Source organism: Prunus mume, linkage group LG7 (genome assembly GCF_029339155.1).
Source record: "Prunus mume cultivar Tortuosa linkage group LG7, ASM2933915v1, whole genome shotgun sequence".
NCBI classification, from domain to species: Eukaryota; Viridiplantae; Streptophyta; class Magnoliopsida; order Rosales; family Rosaceae; genus Prunus; species Prunus mume.
This window is the reverse complement of record NC_142704.1, coordinates 5,566,198-5,582,533: the sequence shown is the minus strand read 5'-3', so window position 1 is coordinate 5,582,533 and position 16,336 is coordinate 5,566,198. Positions and strand designations below refer to the sequence as shown.

The 16,336-nt window shown below is 36.0% G+C and overlaps 4 protein-coding genes across 5 annotated transcripts; 2 read left to right on the top strand and 2 right to left on the bottom strand.

Moving 5' to 3' along the window:
• Positions 1–4,125: 4,125 nt before the first annotated feature.
• Positions 4,126–7,629, top strand: SAE1A (SUMO-activating enzyme 1A). Of its 2 annotated transcripts, none has more exons than XM_008241275.3 (11): positions 4,126–4,284; positions 4,370–4,465; positions 4,610–4,661; positions 4,779–4,974; positions 5,202–5,281; positions 5,376–5,492; positions 5,762–5,812; positions 6,196–6,262; positions 6,746–6,849; positions 6,949–7,053; positions 7,181–7,629. In XM_008241275.3, the coding sequence occupies exons 2-11, from the start codon at positions 4,383–4,385 to the stop codon at positions 7,286–7,288; spliced, it is 963 nt and encodes a 320-aa protein (XP_008239497.1). In that variant the 5' UTR covers positions 4,126–4,284; positions 4,370–4,382; the 3' UTR covers positions 7,289–7,629. The 2 variants fall into 2 exon arrangements, with proteins under 2 accessions (XP_008239497.1, XP_008239498.1); XM_008241276.3 differs by having other exon boundaries at positions 4,138–4,284; positions 4,363–4,465.
• A 590-nt stretch (positions 7,630–8,219) lies between these two features.
• On the top strand, positions 8,220–9,440 carry LOC103338092 (uncharacterized). Its single transcript, XM_008241278.2, has one exon. It carries the CDS (start codon positions 8,452–8,454, stop codon positions 9,247–9,249), a length of 798 nt encoding a protein of 265 aa, XP_008239500.2. The 5' UTR covers positions 8,220–8,451; the 3' UTR covers positions 9,250–9,440.
• Positions 9,441–9,543: 103 nt separating this feature from the next.
• Positions 9,544–11,046, bottom strand: LOC103338090 (putative WRKY transcription factor 43). Its single transcript, XM_008241277.2, has 2 exons — positions 10,712–11,046; positions 9,544–9,938 (listed from the first exon to the last, which is right to left on the bottom strand). The coding sequence occupies exons 1-2, from the start codon at positions 11,044–11,046 to the stop codon at positions 9,761–9,763; spliced, it is 513 nt and encodes a 170-aa protein (XP_008239499.2). The 3' UTR covers positions 9,544–9,760.
• A 345-nt stretch (positions 11,047–11,391) lies between these two features.
• Positions 11,392–13,900, bottom strand: LOC103338093 (UDP-arabinopyranose mutase 1-like). The gene is made up of 4 exons (XM_008241279.2): positions 13,258–13,900; positions 12,857–13,107; positions 12,557–12,725; positions 11,392–11,919 (listed from the first exon to the last, which is right to left on the bottom strand). Exons 1-4 carry the CDS (start codon positions 13,564–13,566, stop codon positions 11,566–11,568), a joined length of 1,083 nt encoding a protein of 360 aa, XP_008239501.2. The 5' UTR covers positions 13,567–13,900; the 3' UTR covers positions 11,392–11,565.
• Between the last annotated feature and the right edge of the window lie 2,436 nt (positions 13,901–16,336).

The following is a 16,336-nucleotide window of genomic DNA, read 5'->3' as shown; positions in this document are numbered from 1 at the left end:
TCAAACCCTTTGTTTTGTAACCCCACTCTCCCACTCTCCTCATAGAGAGAGTGAGCCTTCCTCTTCATCTTGGAGCCCAAAACTGTAAAATTCCAAGCTTGCTTTCAATTGAATTGAAATTTGAGAATTATTAGTACAGACCTTTTGCTGGGCTGTCTGTCTCTAGGCTTGTTAATCAATGGGGCCCCTAATTGCTTGGATTAATAATTGCTTGCCTTCTTAACTATAAAGGAAGGGGCAATAAAGGAAGGGGGTTCCATGTTAGAAGGCGAAGAGAGAAGTTGAAGATACCATCTAGGAGCAAAACCTGCATTATGTTTTTCAAGTGGCCAAGGTCAATTTGATTGACTAGATTACTACTTTACCTCTCTCTCTCTCTCTCTCTCTCTCTCTCTCTCTCTCTCTCTCCATTAGCCATAAGCCAATGTCAAAATATTATTCACAATTTTGTTCCATTTGCATGTGCCATATCAATGATATCATGTCTCACACAAATAATTGAATTTTGTTGCTTTCTTAGTTGGAAATTAAGTCTCTACCAATTTTATGAATTGGGTTTTCTCTCCCCTTTGCTAGTGACATAATATTCGTGGTGTGCTCATAATATCACTTTGATTTTGAGTTTTTGAGGCTTGGGTATTCCACAATCTTTGTGTGAATCGTGATCCTCCTCGTGTGGTTTTCAACTAGAAAACCATTAAAAGTGATTTATTTTACATAGATTGAGTTTTTATTGCTATCAAAGTTAGAAAACGGGAGGGAGAAAAATGCACACACACAAATACCATTGGAATACCTCTACTAATTAGTAAAAGTAAATGTTGGTAAATTTGGATTAGGGTCTGCTTTCATATGGGATTATTTTGTGGACTTGGTAGTTGTGGTCCATGATCCATGTGATAACCATAAAACTTAGCTGGAATTTTGTTGGTCTTGGGAGTATTTGGGAGCAGAGCGCGTGAGCCGTGCATGTAATGATTTGTTGAAGGCCCATACAAGGAAGAAAAAGGAAGGGGAAGGTTGGCGCTGTCACCAAGCACCTTCAAACTCCTATTTCTGCATTTCTATTAATCTAAATTATGTATTTCTTTTTTCTCAAAAAGAAAAAGAAGTTGTTATTTACATGTTACCGATTATATGTAGGCATACCGATTATCAAGTATTTTTTTTTAGAAGGATTTGAGGGAAAACACGTTGAAGGTAGGTTTGAAGAGATGCGCTAATGACTATTATTCTTGAAGATTTGAGGGCTCAAGCCAAGAAATGGTGTTTGTTCAAAATACAATAGTTACACTATTTGACAAAAATTACTTTTATAAAACCTTGAAAAAAAAGATAAACAAGTAGTTTACGCTTGTATATAAAATACAATATTGACACTTTTTGACTTCTTTAGACATGCGTGTCTAAGAGACTTTGCTTTTTAACCTTTTTTTCCGCATAAAAATTAGTGGTTTAGACTTGTTCGCATAATTTATCACTGCAAAATTTTATCCACCCACAAACCAACATTTATACATTAATTAAGAATGTTTCATTGTTACGAGCGTTTATTCATACATCAGAGGTCCTAAGTTTGATTTTTCCCTCCCCCAATATCACTTATATGAAGGGGAAAAAATCAAATAAATTTGAAAGGGATGTATTAGTTTATGAAAAGACAAGGTTTTTTTTTTTATAATTAAAAGGAATGGCTGACGTATACGTAGGATTGGGAAATTAGAACTTTATTAAGGATTTTATGTTACGTATTGGTTAGGCTAGGGCCCCCCGCGCCCTCTTTTTTTTTTGGTGGACCTCTTTCCTATATTATATAATTTAATATATACAACTTACTAATAGACAACTTGTAATTTCAATTAATGGTTTATTTGAAAATAATTAGACATGACTAATTTTGAAAATTTTAGTCTAACATATATTTTGAACACTTATATATATTAATAACTTTTAATCTCAATTATTGGATCGCATGTATGCTACCTGTAACATATAACGTAGACTTAGCAATGCATACATACATTCATATATCGATTCGTTTATTTTCCATATCCGTGGCGTTCCTTATTCATGAATAAGAGTAGTAATATGAGTAATAATTGAAGGGTAAAATAGTCATGCTACAGAAACGAGAGACATTAGACAAGTCCTTTAAATCTGCAACAACCCAAAAGTCAGTGTGGCAGCTGTAATTGCGAATGTCAGTGGGACCAAACTCTGTCAGTAGGGGGAAAGGTTTTCCCACAGTGGAAGAAAAGGTGTTTAATTATTTGCCACGTGTTGTCCTGTCCACCTCTTCCTCCATCCCCTGAAATCCAATTTTGATAAAATTTAAATAAATAAATAAATAATTTTAAAAAAACCCAACACCCTAATGTGTAGTTTTCACTTGTCGGCACCATCGCACCATCAATTCTCATATTGATTTTGTCGTCAGCCTCCCTACGTCTCAAAGTACATCCATCTCCACATGAACACGATTGACTCATTTATGCTAATATTTTGACTCGGAAATATTCTAATTTGTACTTGGATTTTATCCTAATTTAATTATATTGACTTGTAGATTAGTATTTGATTGAAGATAATCCCATTTTCTATGGTTACCCAAAGAAAAAAAAAACTCTTATTCTTTTTATTATTATTATTATTATTATTATTTTTCGTATGTTGCTAATGTAATGTTGATTGCAATCGTTTATTTGTTGTTCATACCTTTCAAAGACCTACGCGTCATACTCTTCTGCAATTATAATGATGGATGATTGTTCAATACGTCCATTGTCATTGCTACCTTACTTTGACAATGACTTCACTTAAGAGGGCAATTCCAAACTAAGTTTGCGGTAATGGTGATAGTAATGGCAATTTTTCTCGTTGTATTATGCAAATATATCGTGTCAGCGTCGCTTTTAGTTGCTTTTAAAAAAAAGACTAGTCGAACTTTGATCCCATGACTAGAGCAATGTGCACCACCCATAAATAACACTCCATTGTGTGTAATGTTGCATTATTGTGGATTTATTATAGTTTTGGATGATCAGTTGCTTCAGAGTCAGAATCAAATTAGGTATCTATAATTATAATTTACTCAGATGATGAGTTGCTCTAGAATAACTATATGCCAAGAACCCAACAATTATTGTCCAATAATTCAGTAACTCAAAGCAAGTCATTAATTATTTTGCATGTGTAAATTCAGTGACCCAAAAATTTAATAATTTTAACCAACAATGGTGAAATTATTGATTCATCTGAAAAATTTGCTGCAGGCGTGAGTGGGACTAAAAAGCACTGTTGTGCATTATGGGGGAAGCATGTGAATGTGAGTACTTTTATTCATTACGTGGACAGCAGTTTCAGTTTGATTTTTCTACGCATTCGATACGATCCAACTCCTCACCTATTCACCTATCACCAAAGATTAGATTGCTGGAATATATCATGTTACGAGTTCATTTATATTATAAAATATGCGTAATGATTGGAATATACAAAACTCACACCCGACACACTAAAAATCAATTAAAATTTAACAAAATTTTAAAACATCACAATATCGGATGCAAACAAGATCTCACATCAAACAAAACAAAGAGTTCGAAAGCGCCAAGATGAAGGGCACTGCCACTCAGCAATCTCCGAACACCACAAGGAACGTCAACGCCCCTTCGAGCCATTGTCAGGTTGCATAAGCACCCAAAAGGATCCGTCATAAGATTATATTTGATAGTTCGATAAATTTAAAATGAAAACTTATCAGAGCATGAGTGTACAAACAACAGTCGTGCACGCTCAAGTATTTTTCTTACCAAGTTGATGATGCTGACCAATTATGAGAAAAGAAAAGGCGCAATAAAATGGATGTGACCATACACCGTTCTGGTTAAAAGAGTCAGTTATTTGGGCCTCTGCAAACACTGTGTGCAAATTGGACATGGACAGTTAGTTTCCCACAATTAGGCGGGTCCAGTTTGACAGACCTTTTTGCATTTCAGTCCTATTTTTTATGGATAACCCAAATATTTGGGAAACATATACATCCCAATTGGAGACAGAGTATGAAATGAGGCCCAATCTGTGACTGAATTTTAAGGCCCCATCCAGGTTGGGTCTAAATAAAAAGAAAAAACTCCGAATATTGCCTCGAAAGTAAAAAATCCTGAAATTCAATTCCGGAGATTTTATTGCTGAGCCCCTGTGTCTCTGTCCGTCTGTTTTCTCAGTAATTCAAATTCTCAGCTCATCTAGGGTTTTTCTTGCTCCACCTTCCCTACCAATTGTGTAAGTAACTGTTTTTTAGGGTTTTTCAGTACACTCAAACTCTTCGAGTTGGAAATGTGAATTTTTTAATTTTCGAAGGTTTCAGGTTGCGGTTAGGAATGGACGGCGAGGAGTTGACTGAGCAGGAGACTGCTCTTTACGATCGCCAAATAAGGGTTTGGGGCGCTGGTGCCCAGAGAAGGTACGTACACATATGTGACGATAAAGTTAAATACACAAGATATAAAGTGAGCATTTTTATAAAATATATATTTCATGAATTAATTTTGTTGTTTTGTTTTGTTTTTAGTTTTGAGCTAAACAATTTGTTTTTTATTTGCTTTAGACTGAGCAAAGCTCATATACTAGTCTGTGGAATTACTGGAACTATTGCTGAGGTAATTCAACGAAATTCAACACCTTTATCTATTTTCTTTTTTATTGGTGGTGATAGCATGTGTTAGAATCTTAAGGTGCATTTATGTTCACGCTTGTTGCACTTTTTCTTTGGGTAGTTTTGCAAGAATATTGTACTAGCTGGAGTTGGTAGTTTGACACTGGTTGATGATCGGGCTGTGACCGAAGAAGCGCTTTCTGCCAACTTTCTGATACCTTCTGATGAAAATGTGTGTGCCGGGAAAACTCTAACTGAACTTTGTCGCGATTCTCTGAAAGATTTCAATCCGATGGTTCGTGTTTCTGTAGAAAAAGGTCTGGCCTCTAGTGCTACTAATTTCCAATATTATTGGTTCACCATTTTTACTATTAAGCTTAACATCATTTTTGAGTTGCATAGTTTCTATATCAAATCTGGTGTTCATGGTTATAATATTTTATGGCACTAAAGACAGGCTAGTTAAACAATGCTTTCTAATTTCTGGTCTAAGTTAAGTGAGAAGGGAAAGAAACTAAGAATATACCTCATTTTGATCTCACAGGTGATTTGTCAAGCTTCGGAGCAGAGTTCTACAGTAAGTTTGATGTCGTCGTTGTCAGTTGTTGCTCCTTCACAACTAAAGTACCGTGCATACCCTTCCTCATTGATGTTTAATTTTAACCTTTTAAAACATCCATTTTTTATGAGTTCCATTTCCTTTCTCATTATTTTGCAGAAATTGATAAATGAAAAATGCCGAAAGTTATCGAAGCGTGTGGCATTTTATACAGTTGACTGTAGAGACTCTTGTGGTGAAATATTTGTTGATCTGCAACACCACAAATACTCGAAGGTGAAGATCTTATTTGATTTCGCACTCTTTCTAATATCATTGTTTTCAGTTGACCAGTTTCTTTGTTCATTTTATGGATGATGCACTAATGACCGTCATTGCTAGAACTGTAAGAAGGTTTTCAGTGAAGTGCTATTGGTTTGCACATACACTAGACTGGTTATGAAATTTTAGATTGCATGTACATTGAGAAGTATAGCCTTTAAGCATCTTCAGCAAAAATGCTGTAATGACAATAGCATGAATGATTTTCTTGTTTTTCTTGACAGCAAAAACGGGAGGAAGCAATCGAATGCGAACTACATTATCTAAGTTTTGAGGTACGACTTGGTCTGTCATTGTTCTTCCTTACGATGTATTAGGTTTCAGATCATTCTCATGCTAACCCTCCCAAGACCTTTTTCCAATTGCTGATGCTTGTTTATGCCTTTTTCTGGGTGACAATTAAATATAAGACCACCTTGATCAAATTAAGACCACAAGATTATATTTTCATATGGTAAACCATTCTTCATACAACAAGCATTTAGGGCTACCATCTGTCTTTTCTCTTGCACTGAGGTCTCATGTGGAATTTATTTTTTGCTATTTTTTTTTTCTCATATAGTTATAATTTTATATATATATATAAATTGTGTTGTAATGGATCACATTTACGTTTAACTTACTAATGATGAAGTGTGTTTTGCATCTTACATTACAGGAATCAATTTCAGTACCTTGGAAAGCACTTCCCAGGAAATTCTCAAAACTATACTTTGCTATGCGAGGTGTGGTAAATTATTTTCATTGTTATTTTAATTTGTTTTGAAAGAAGTAGTTAAAAATAAATTTAGCAATAGATTAAAGAAGAAGATGAGAAAGCTAATGCCGTTACTAAAGGAGATACGAGAGTACTTCCCAGGAATGTGTCAAAGCTATACTTTGCTATGTGAGAAGTGATGAACTATTGCCATTACAAAAAAAAGAATTATAATTACCAAACTAGTAAAGAAGAAGAGGATTAAATTGGAACTCGAAGAGAAGGCTAATGCTTTTACTAAAGGGGGTGTACATATCATTTTCATACCACCAGAATGCATATTGATGCTTTCTTTCTAGTCTAATAGTCGTGCTGCAATTCTACTACACCTTGAATGAATTGATTGTTACCATCTATTTATAACCTTAAACTCTATAAATCTTGTATGAATTGGTTACCATCCATTTATTGTTAAAATAAATTGATCAGGATTATCCCCACTTTCTTGCAGTAATAGAAAGGTTTGAAGAAGCTGAGCAACGTAAACCTGGAGAATTATCAATTGCAGATCTTCCTGCTGTTGTGAAGTTGAAAAAGGAGCTCTGTGAGGCACAGGTATGCTACTTAAAACTTGTTATTGTTTGTGTACTTGAAACTTGTTACTGTTTTTGTGTTCTGCATCTTCCTAAGCTTGCTATTGTAACAAAATTGCAGTCATTGAACGAATCTCATATCCCAAATGTCCTCCTCGAAAGACTGGTGACTGATACAAGAGAATTTCCTCCAGTTTGTCCCATCATTGGGGGGATTCTCGGACAGGTGCGCTACCTATCCATTTTCTTTATTGTATATAAAGAAATGTTTATTTGTCAAAATAAAATTATAGTGAAAATGCTAGTTACCACATATTGACATTTTCTTGACGTGTTGGTATTAAACTTCTCAGGAGGTCATTAAGGCAATATCAGGCAAAGGAGACCCTCTCAAGAATTTCTTCTTCTTCAATGCTATGGATGGAAAGGGCATAATAGAGGACGTATCAGGGAAGACTTGAAGCTGAGCAGTATTGCAGAGGGAAACTTAAATAGATCGAAGGGCTAGGAAAGTAGGAGATGTCCTAACTGCCGTATAGGGATTTCAGGTTGTTGGTGATAGATTGTTAAGAGAGTTGACCCCTTTTCATGGATACTAATCTTTGCTAGTAGTGTAGCTTCAAAAAATTCTACCTCTCCTTTTGTGCTTCTTGAGCTTTTGCAGTATTGTTAAATGAATCATAAATTGTAACATCCAGTGGATGGTCATGTGTTTAGACAAGTTCAATCAAAACCATGGCTAAAACTTGAACTTTTTATTCATTTGTTTAAATCGAAATATGACATCATATTGGTTGGTCCACACCCAACGGGAGCGTAGCCTTATACCTTTCTTTGGGAAAAGTATTGTTTGTGGTCATCAGGTCATGGGTGGTGGTGGGGGAGCAATCAATTTTGTCTGATAAAGTCCAAGGAGGAAAGGGGATGAAAAGTACAATATCACTATAGCTGCATAGACTCTGCACTGCGGCCCTAAATTCAATGAGCATAATAGTAATTATCAGTTCTCTCTGGGACATGATTTTTTAAGGATCATGATTATCATAAGAAAAAAATGACGACGATCGTGGACGAATTTTAGTTGTAGTTTTTATGTTCTTAGTGTGAGATTGTGATGAATTTCCCCAAATTGGAGGAAATAAAGAAAATGTTTTAAAAATGGTAAGGAAAAAGCATTATAATTCTCCAGTAAAAAGGATTCTCTCTTTTTTAGATTAATCAGTAAAGTAAGTAAAAGCAAAAAAGAGAAAAAGAAACAGAAAATAGAAAGAAATCGGATCCTAAGAACAGAAAAAGAAACCAGTAGGGTAGCTTAACAAAGGTTATACTTATCTAATTTGCTACTATAATCTGATTAGTGATTCAATGGCCCGGATTAATTCTTCCTAATACACAGAATCATAGGACAGTCTCCTACTTCATCCCAATTACACCAAGGATGAAAATCCACAGAAATGATGATGAGAACGTGGGTAGTTCTTTCTTATCCAAGTGCAAGTCATTTTGACTGTCTTCGAAAATCAAAATTAACCCACCAAATTATCTGATACAGATTACCCTTCATTCAAATTCAATAAAAAAGATTCAAAAAACAAGCAAACCACAATTTCACAGGGACCCTACCATGAAAATCCAAAAGGGAAAAGAGCGCCCTACCATGAAAACTCACCAAGTAGAAGAAGAAAGAGAAAGTGTGACCAAACTGCAGAAGCAGTTCATGATCTTGCAGCAAGACTGGGATTCATACAAACAGTCTAACCCAAGAGCCAAGAGGAGGCATTCAACCAACTCATCAAGTTTCACCATGGTGAAAAATCTTGATCAGCTCCTTGACACTTCTCCAAGGCACCTCATGTCTTCACTTCAACATGGACTGTCACCTTCCCAAGGAGAATGGCCAGTGAGGACCAATGATTTGGTGGAGGAGATTAGGAGAGAGAGAAGGGCAGCCATTGAGAGTGGTAAGTTGAAGGGAAGGAGGCTTTTTGAGGCAGAGGAATGTGAAACAGAGATGGGTTTTGGAGGAACAGAAGGGATATGGTGTGGTGGGAATGGGTTGGCGCAAGAGAGAGAGGTGAGAGCAGTATCTTTTGATGATTCTGATGGTGATGATGATTATGGCTCTGGTAAGAGCAAAGAGATTGCAGTTTGCTTTCAGGGTTGTTATAAAACTTCTTCATCTTCATCTTCTTCTTTGTCTGATGAGGATGTGGAGAGAGAGGTGGAGATAGAGGCAAGAATGAAATTGGTGAGTGTGGAAGAGAAAAGGGTTGATAACAAATATGAAGGTGGTAATGGAAGAAGGTGCACTGCTGTGATCATGCCTTGGCTTGCCATTGCTTTACTTGTATCTGCAATTTTCTTTATCAGAGGTTTTGCTGGATATCCAAAAGTAGATGAGGTGGTTCTAGTCCCAACATGATATGCCTCATTCATCTTGGTTAGTTATTGCTTTTTTGCTTCATCCTCTTCTCCGTGGAGCTTGATGAACCAATCTTCTTTTTCTTTTTTTCCTTCTCAATTTTATGAGTGAAGTTTTGATAATCTTTTTGAAGAACAGAGAACCCTTTAGTGGTGGTTGGAGTGTTATCTATCTATGTATGTGTAGAGATACTTACTCATATTCACAATCCAGAAAATGGTAGTTTTCCAAAGCAGTGACTCAGCAGATTTATCTTATAATAGTAATAAAAAGCATATGTAGAAACATGAAAGCAAGGAGGAAAGAAAATTTTCTAGAAACTATCCAAAAGAGGATGCATGTAAGACAAGCGTATAAGATTTGTCTTCCCATTTTGATTAGCAGATCGTTGCCTGATAGCATGACTTGTATTTTGCATATCAAGCAAATTTGCACAGCATAGCATCAAAAACCATTTGCCTATGAAGACCCTCCAACCCTATGTGACATGGTGGCAATATTGCCTGCTTTATTAGGCATTATATGTTTGTAAATGTCTCAGTATCTGGTCAAAGTTTTCTGCGGAAGTTTCATCAGTGGGATGTGAATGGATTCCTTCATATGTCGTCACAACAATCTCTTCATCTTTCGAAAGGCGTTGGACTTGCTTTTTGACAACGCACCCTTGATGCGTGCACCTATAGTAGCTTCTGCATCAAATGGTCAAAAAACCAATTTACTAGAACGAGCAAGATGACGAAGGCATTGCAGAAACAGAAGGAAATTTCAAGCATTAGGCGAAGCATGGAACTAGACGAATACGAAGTTACAGAGCAGATATGAGCAATCAAGTGTTTTAGTGCATTTTTTCAGAAGACTATCTTAGGTATAAACTTTGCAAATCTAATAATTAATTGCTGGCAGTTTTCTAACAGTGTTTGATTTTGAAATAGAAAACTTCCATTTTGATCCCCATTCTTAGCACTTGAACTGAGAACCAATATATCAAAACTTCATCACAAGAATCCAAAACTTCTTGGTCTTTATTGGGGTTTTCTCTCTTGGTTCATTGTGTGTTTCACAGAAGATTCATTGCAAAATAAAATCAGAACTGTAAAAGGTAGCTATAGGTGATAGATTCGACAAACGAGCCAGAAATTTGACAAAGTTCAATATAGACAGATCAAAGGAGAATCATGCTAACTTCCAGGTGACAGATCAAAGAGCTTTTCTATATCTATTGTTTACTAGTCAATGAAGATCTTCTATCAAATGGGTGGTTGGTGTTCTTTTTCCAGGGTTTAAGTAGTTGATAAGTGAACCCTTTTGCTTTCTATCAAAGGCATGCATATAAAGATAGATATAATGGTGGTTTAGTCTATGTGATTATTGTGATAAGATGTTCAAACATACACAAATTAGATCAAAGATCAATAACACAAATTCACAAGAAAACTATTTGATGAGAGCCAGCAGAACTAACCTAGGAAATTTACTGTTTTTAACTGTTTTTTGCCCGTATTTTCGCCATCGGTACCCATCATCAAGTATATCAACCTGGCTCCTTGTTTGAAATGCATATTTGTGCTTCTTGGTCTCTTTGCCACCTTCTTTCTTGTCGGATTTCATCTTGTCCACTGAACCATAAGAGGTTCCACAATGCTGATAAATTTTTGCTTCATTCTTCATTAGACCTGCGCTGTCAAAGTGAAAACGAGGAAACACTTGAGAAATATTTGATTGGTTTGATGGAAGATTAGGAGAAGCTGAATCAGATGATTTTGGTAAAGCCAGGAAAAGTATTTGGTTGTGCTCCATCTCTAATATGAGGGATGTGAATTATGACTAAGAAGTGTACCACACGTATTTATCGCGAGGGACCAATGAAGGCGGCTTATGAATCTTGTGAAAATGTGAAACATGTAGAAAAATGTGGGCGGCTGTAGTGGCCAAACGTCCAATTTCACTAGCTACGAAGAAAAAATTGACAGCGGCTGCTCCAAATGAGAAGATCCTACCTGTAAAGAAAACTCGTGTCGGCACGTATACGAAATTGAGGACGTTACCGTCACATGAAATAATTATCTTTTACTCTTTGTCAAAGTGACCAAGGAAAATGAATATTCTGTTTCTGTTCATCAAACACCTCACTCACCCTCAACCTAGAGTCATCTTATGTATAGCGACCTTGTATCGTAGATAGAATTTAAATTCAATTAATAATACAGAAAGCTAAAAGTCAATAAATTCTTAAGAGAATAGATGGAAGAGAAAATTATAACATATTACATATGCAAGGGCCAAATTGGCTTTAAATTTAGAGGAGGGCTCATGGCCTTAGTTTTTCATGGCAACATTTGGATCAGCCAGAGTTGCAGTTTGTGCTGGTGGTGGTGGGTTGAGCTCATTCCAGGCTTCAATCCAAGTAACCATGGCATCCCCAAGCTTCTCAAAGTAAGGATCAACAAGGCCAAGCCTTTCCTTGACCTTGTTGGCAAGCTCAATGTAGCAATCTTGGACACTTGTGCACTCTTCTCGGAGCGCGATTGATTGGAAAAATGGAATGATGTCTTCCTGCCAGTATATGCCCTTGTACTCTTTCTTCAAATTTACAAATGGGTTGCTTGCCTTGCTGTGCCATATGTATGGCAGCCCTGTCTTCACCCCTAGCAACAAATGGTCACATATCACCTGAAAAAACCAAAAAAAATGTCACTATCCGAGGTCTCATCTCATCTCATGTAGATTTAAATCATTAACTAATATAATCCGTCCAAATATGTGTCATTTTTAAGCTTCCCCAATTTCATAACCTAGCATCCTTGTCCATTGAATCCTAATACCTAGCTTGTTTATTAAAATGCATAAAATATTGACTTCTAAAGTGACACATCATTTGAAACTCAAATATTTGGTACGGAAGTTTGGTATTCTAGCATTATCGTAAAAATATAGGGAATAAAATAAGGGAGATTCACTGTTATACTCAATATAGGAGCCCAAATTATAAAAACATCATATATAAAATGGACTTTAGAAACACACTCAAAGCTCATTGACAACATAACAAAATGGCTTTTAACTTATTTTAAATTACAAAACTGTCATTGATTTCTTATAACAAACCCAACTCCAAAACCTCATAAAAAAACTCAAAACACTCAATAGGGCATCAAAGTAATTTAATAATCAAAATTAAATTCAATAGGGCTAGCTGTCATTTTTTGGGTTTGTTTATAGAAATTAAATGGTCTAGGATTTATTTATAGTTTTAGTGCTGAGAATGAGTATATGACTAAATATCTCACAAAGTAATATGGAAAATTACCTTGGCACACCAGCCAGCCCACATATCATCGTATCTGCCAATGGGTTGGCCATCACCCATGAGCCCAAAATACATGGCTGGGCCTATCAGCTCCCTGTCAAAAGCTAAGTTCATCCCACACATTGGGAAAAGGGCTCCTTTGGGGATTGTCATCACAGCATTCACATACCTACATGAGCTAAAAAATCTCAATCCGAAATTATTTTAAGCACCCCAAAAATGAAAAATAAAAAAAAGAATGGAAGTTTTTCAAGGCATAGATATATCGAAGATCATGGGTTATTATTGTAAATTTGTAACCTGGTGTTGCGCTCACGAGGCTTGACTAGCTGAGTTGGGGCATCATAGTCAGGGATATTGAGCCAAAGCCCATGAGAAATAGCAGTGGGCAGGCCTTCTCTTAAGCTAAATGGGTACCCGCGAACAAAGTCCGACCCGTTTGCAAAAGGGTCATAGAGTGTGTTGAAGAACAATGGAGTTGATGGTGTCAATAGGTTCCTGATGTGTTGTTCCAAAGCATTTATCTCTTTCCCACTAGGCTCCTTGGCCACCTTTAATTTTTCTCAACAAAAAAAACCCGGGTTAATGCAATACATGAACATTGAGCACTTACTCGAATCACGTAACGTATGTTAGTTACATGTATGCCGACACATTATTTGTTGAAGTGCGAAGTGAAACATAAAGCAGGAAAGGCTTACAAAGCAATCGTCGTCGATGGTGAAGATGTACTTCTTCTTGGAGACCAAGAAACCGAAGCAGCGGCATGCAGAGTCTTTGAAAGATATGCAGCTGGCCTTGGGACCTAGGATCCTGTTCACATCGTTGCGGTTGTAGAGCTCGTAGTCAAAGCCCTCAGGGACCCCAATGGTGTTGGAGGGGTCACCATCTTGGACAATGATGAGGTGGTAGGGCTGAAAGAAAGGCCTCCACATCTCCAAGAAATCAAGGTTCCTGATTGTTGGGATCACAATGTCAAGCTCATCTTTCAGATCACGCAATTGAGCCATCTTTAGAGAGCTTGAGAAAAAAAGAGAGAGAGATTGATAGATTGGAACTTTATTAATGGAGGGGAATTTATATATAGTTGGGGAGAGAGGTATGAGGAGCGTAAGGTTTGGGTGGTATTAATTTATGTGTGTAACGAGGAAAAGGTGAATGAAATGAGTGAAGGTTACATTAAACTCTGCAACTAGCTGCAGAGGTAGGAGCGTTTTAGAATTGTGCTAGCTGTTCCACGTTTTGGGTTCTTTTGAGCACATATATTTTCCCGTGACAACACAAGTACATAAGTAAGTTATAAGAACTTTTTTTTTTTTTTTTTTTTTTTTTTTTATTTTTTATTTTAGTACAAGCAATAGTCTAAATAAGAGGAATGAGAATTTCTCACATACACATACAACTATGATGTCATGGGGTTCGAACCGAGATCTCTAGTATGCAAGACAATGTCCTTTTCCACTTGGCTAGACCCCGTTGGCAAGTTTCTTATAACTGATAGGGTTAACGTTTCGAGCTGACACTTGATAATCGTGTATTGGAGAAGAGACTAGGATTAAGGGGATCTGCTAATTAATAATTTGGGTGTGATAAGCAAAAACTTATCAGTTCGAAGTATATGTACTATATCAGTAACATGAAGATCTATAAATGAAGTCCCATTAGTTTTATAATTGTGTGCAGAATGTGAAGTTTGCTTCACTTGAGGTTAAGTAAAGACTAATAAACAAAAGAAAAGGCAGGTTTGAATTACAAATGCCCAAATTTAAACTTATTTTTTGTGTTAGAGAACGAAAGTGCACCCCCTCCTTAATTTCGACAGATGAAGTTCCTTGAGATACACATATGTAGGTAAATTAAATCAAGGTTCTGGTAATTAATCATATACTAAAAGAAAGATTGAGATTTGAAGTATATATGTGTATATGTAAATAGAAAACCTATTGCGCTTTTTTAGATTTACATGCGGGTAGGTTATTTCAGTGAAGCACATCAAAACACCCAAAAGTCAGTTGTTTGTTCCATCTCATTATTCTTTTGTTGGAGGCCAAAGGCCCAAACACATATAGCTAGCAAGAAATTAAAGTTTGCACCCATTTCATACAATGAGTCGGAAATGCAATAAGAGCATTTCCACCTGTTGGATTTGCCGGGGCAAAAGGCCTCCTGGCTCCAAATACACTCTCTAGCTATTAAATTCAGTCCGAATAGATGGTGGGCTAAATCAAGACTAGGCAGGCCCAAAAGCAAGAACAGCTAAAGCTGTTGTCTGACACTTAAAAACATTTTGTGACTCGTATGTGAGTCTAAGAGCATTTCCACCGGTTGGAGTTGCCGGGGCAAAAGGCCTCTTGGCTCCAAATACACTCTCCAGCTATTAAATTCAGTCCGAACAAATGGTGGGCTCAATCAAGATTAGGCAGGCCCAAAGGTAAGAACAGATAAAGCAGTTGTTTGACGCTTAAAAACATTTTGTGACTCGTATGTGAGTCAAATTCAATAACAAAATTGAAGCAAATATGAATTAGATCAGTTGAGTAAGTCAGTGTGTTTGTCATCTTGTTAAAAATAATCAACAAAATGAGAAGGAAAAAAAACAACTCTCCGGATCAAACCCATACATAAAATCACATAAACGAGGCAAAAATCAATAGAGTGATTAATAAGTTTTCAGGGCAAGAGAAATCCTAATACTAGGCAAGAAATCCTAGGCTAAGAAATTATCTTTTTTCATCGTACGTTTGTTATATATTAGGATTTGCTGACAATTAATCGACAGTTCATGCATGGATTTTTTCTGATTCCCTTTCCTCTCTGAATAATCAAAAACAGTTTGTGCTTATGGGCATATGTACAACAATGGTGCATGTTAAGTGGACCCTCTAAACAAGGGCGGAACCAGAAATTTTTCAACGGGTGGGCTAGCTAAAGTTATTAGCTTTAAAATTTAGTGATTATTTTTTTTTGGTACTTACAATTTCTATAGTCTTTCTAGAAATAAAAGTAAACATTAAATCATATAAACCAAGCTAGTTCATAGCTCCATAGACTAATTTTCAATAAGTTTTAACATAAACCAAATAAGATTTAATACCATAGTGGATTGAACATCTAAGATTTTTTTACCTAGATTGATCTTAGGTTCTTTCATGCATTCATATTATAGATGAAAAGTTATTTTATGTAAAAATATTGACTAAGTATGAGGTTTTCGAAATAATCATTTTCTTAAGATAATTTTTGGCGGCTTTTATTCCTTCATCAAATAAGAAAACTGACTTAATGCCATTATTTTTAGCCTATCGTATTTTGCACTAAAACCGATGTTTCATATTTTGATTTAGTGAATTTGATTTTCTAGTATTTTTATTTGAATCCAAATGGGTACTTCCTTATTTACATTGTAAACTTAAGTAAATAGAGTTAAAAATTAAAAGTAAAATGACAAAGACATTTACAATGGTGCATGTTAAGTGGACCCTCTAAATTCATGCATGGAATTATCAAAATCGTACTATTTTAGGTTACGTTTTTCCTGTTTACAAAAAAAAAAAAAAAAAAAAAAAGGTTAGGCTTTTCTCAGATACAGTGATATATATATATATATATATTTTGTTATGTTGGGAGTAAAGATAATTCCGGGATTTCGATCTTGGGTGTCAAGCATAAGGAGGAGGAGGCCCACAATCACTGTGGTACGTAACCCTGCATTGGCCTGTGACATATACTTTAACAATGTCTCTATGCTTAGTATAACTAATATGATTTGAATAAATCGTA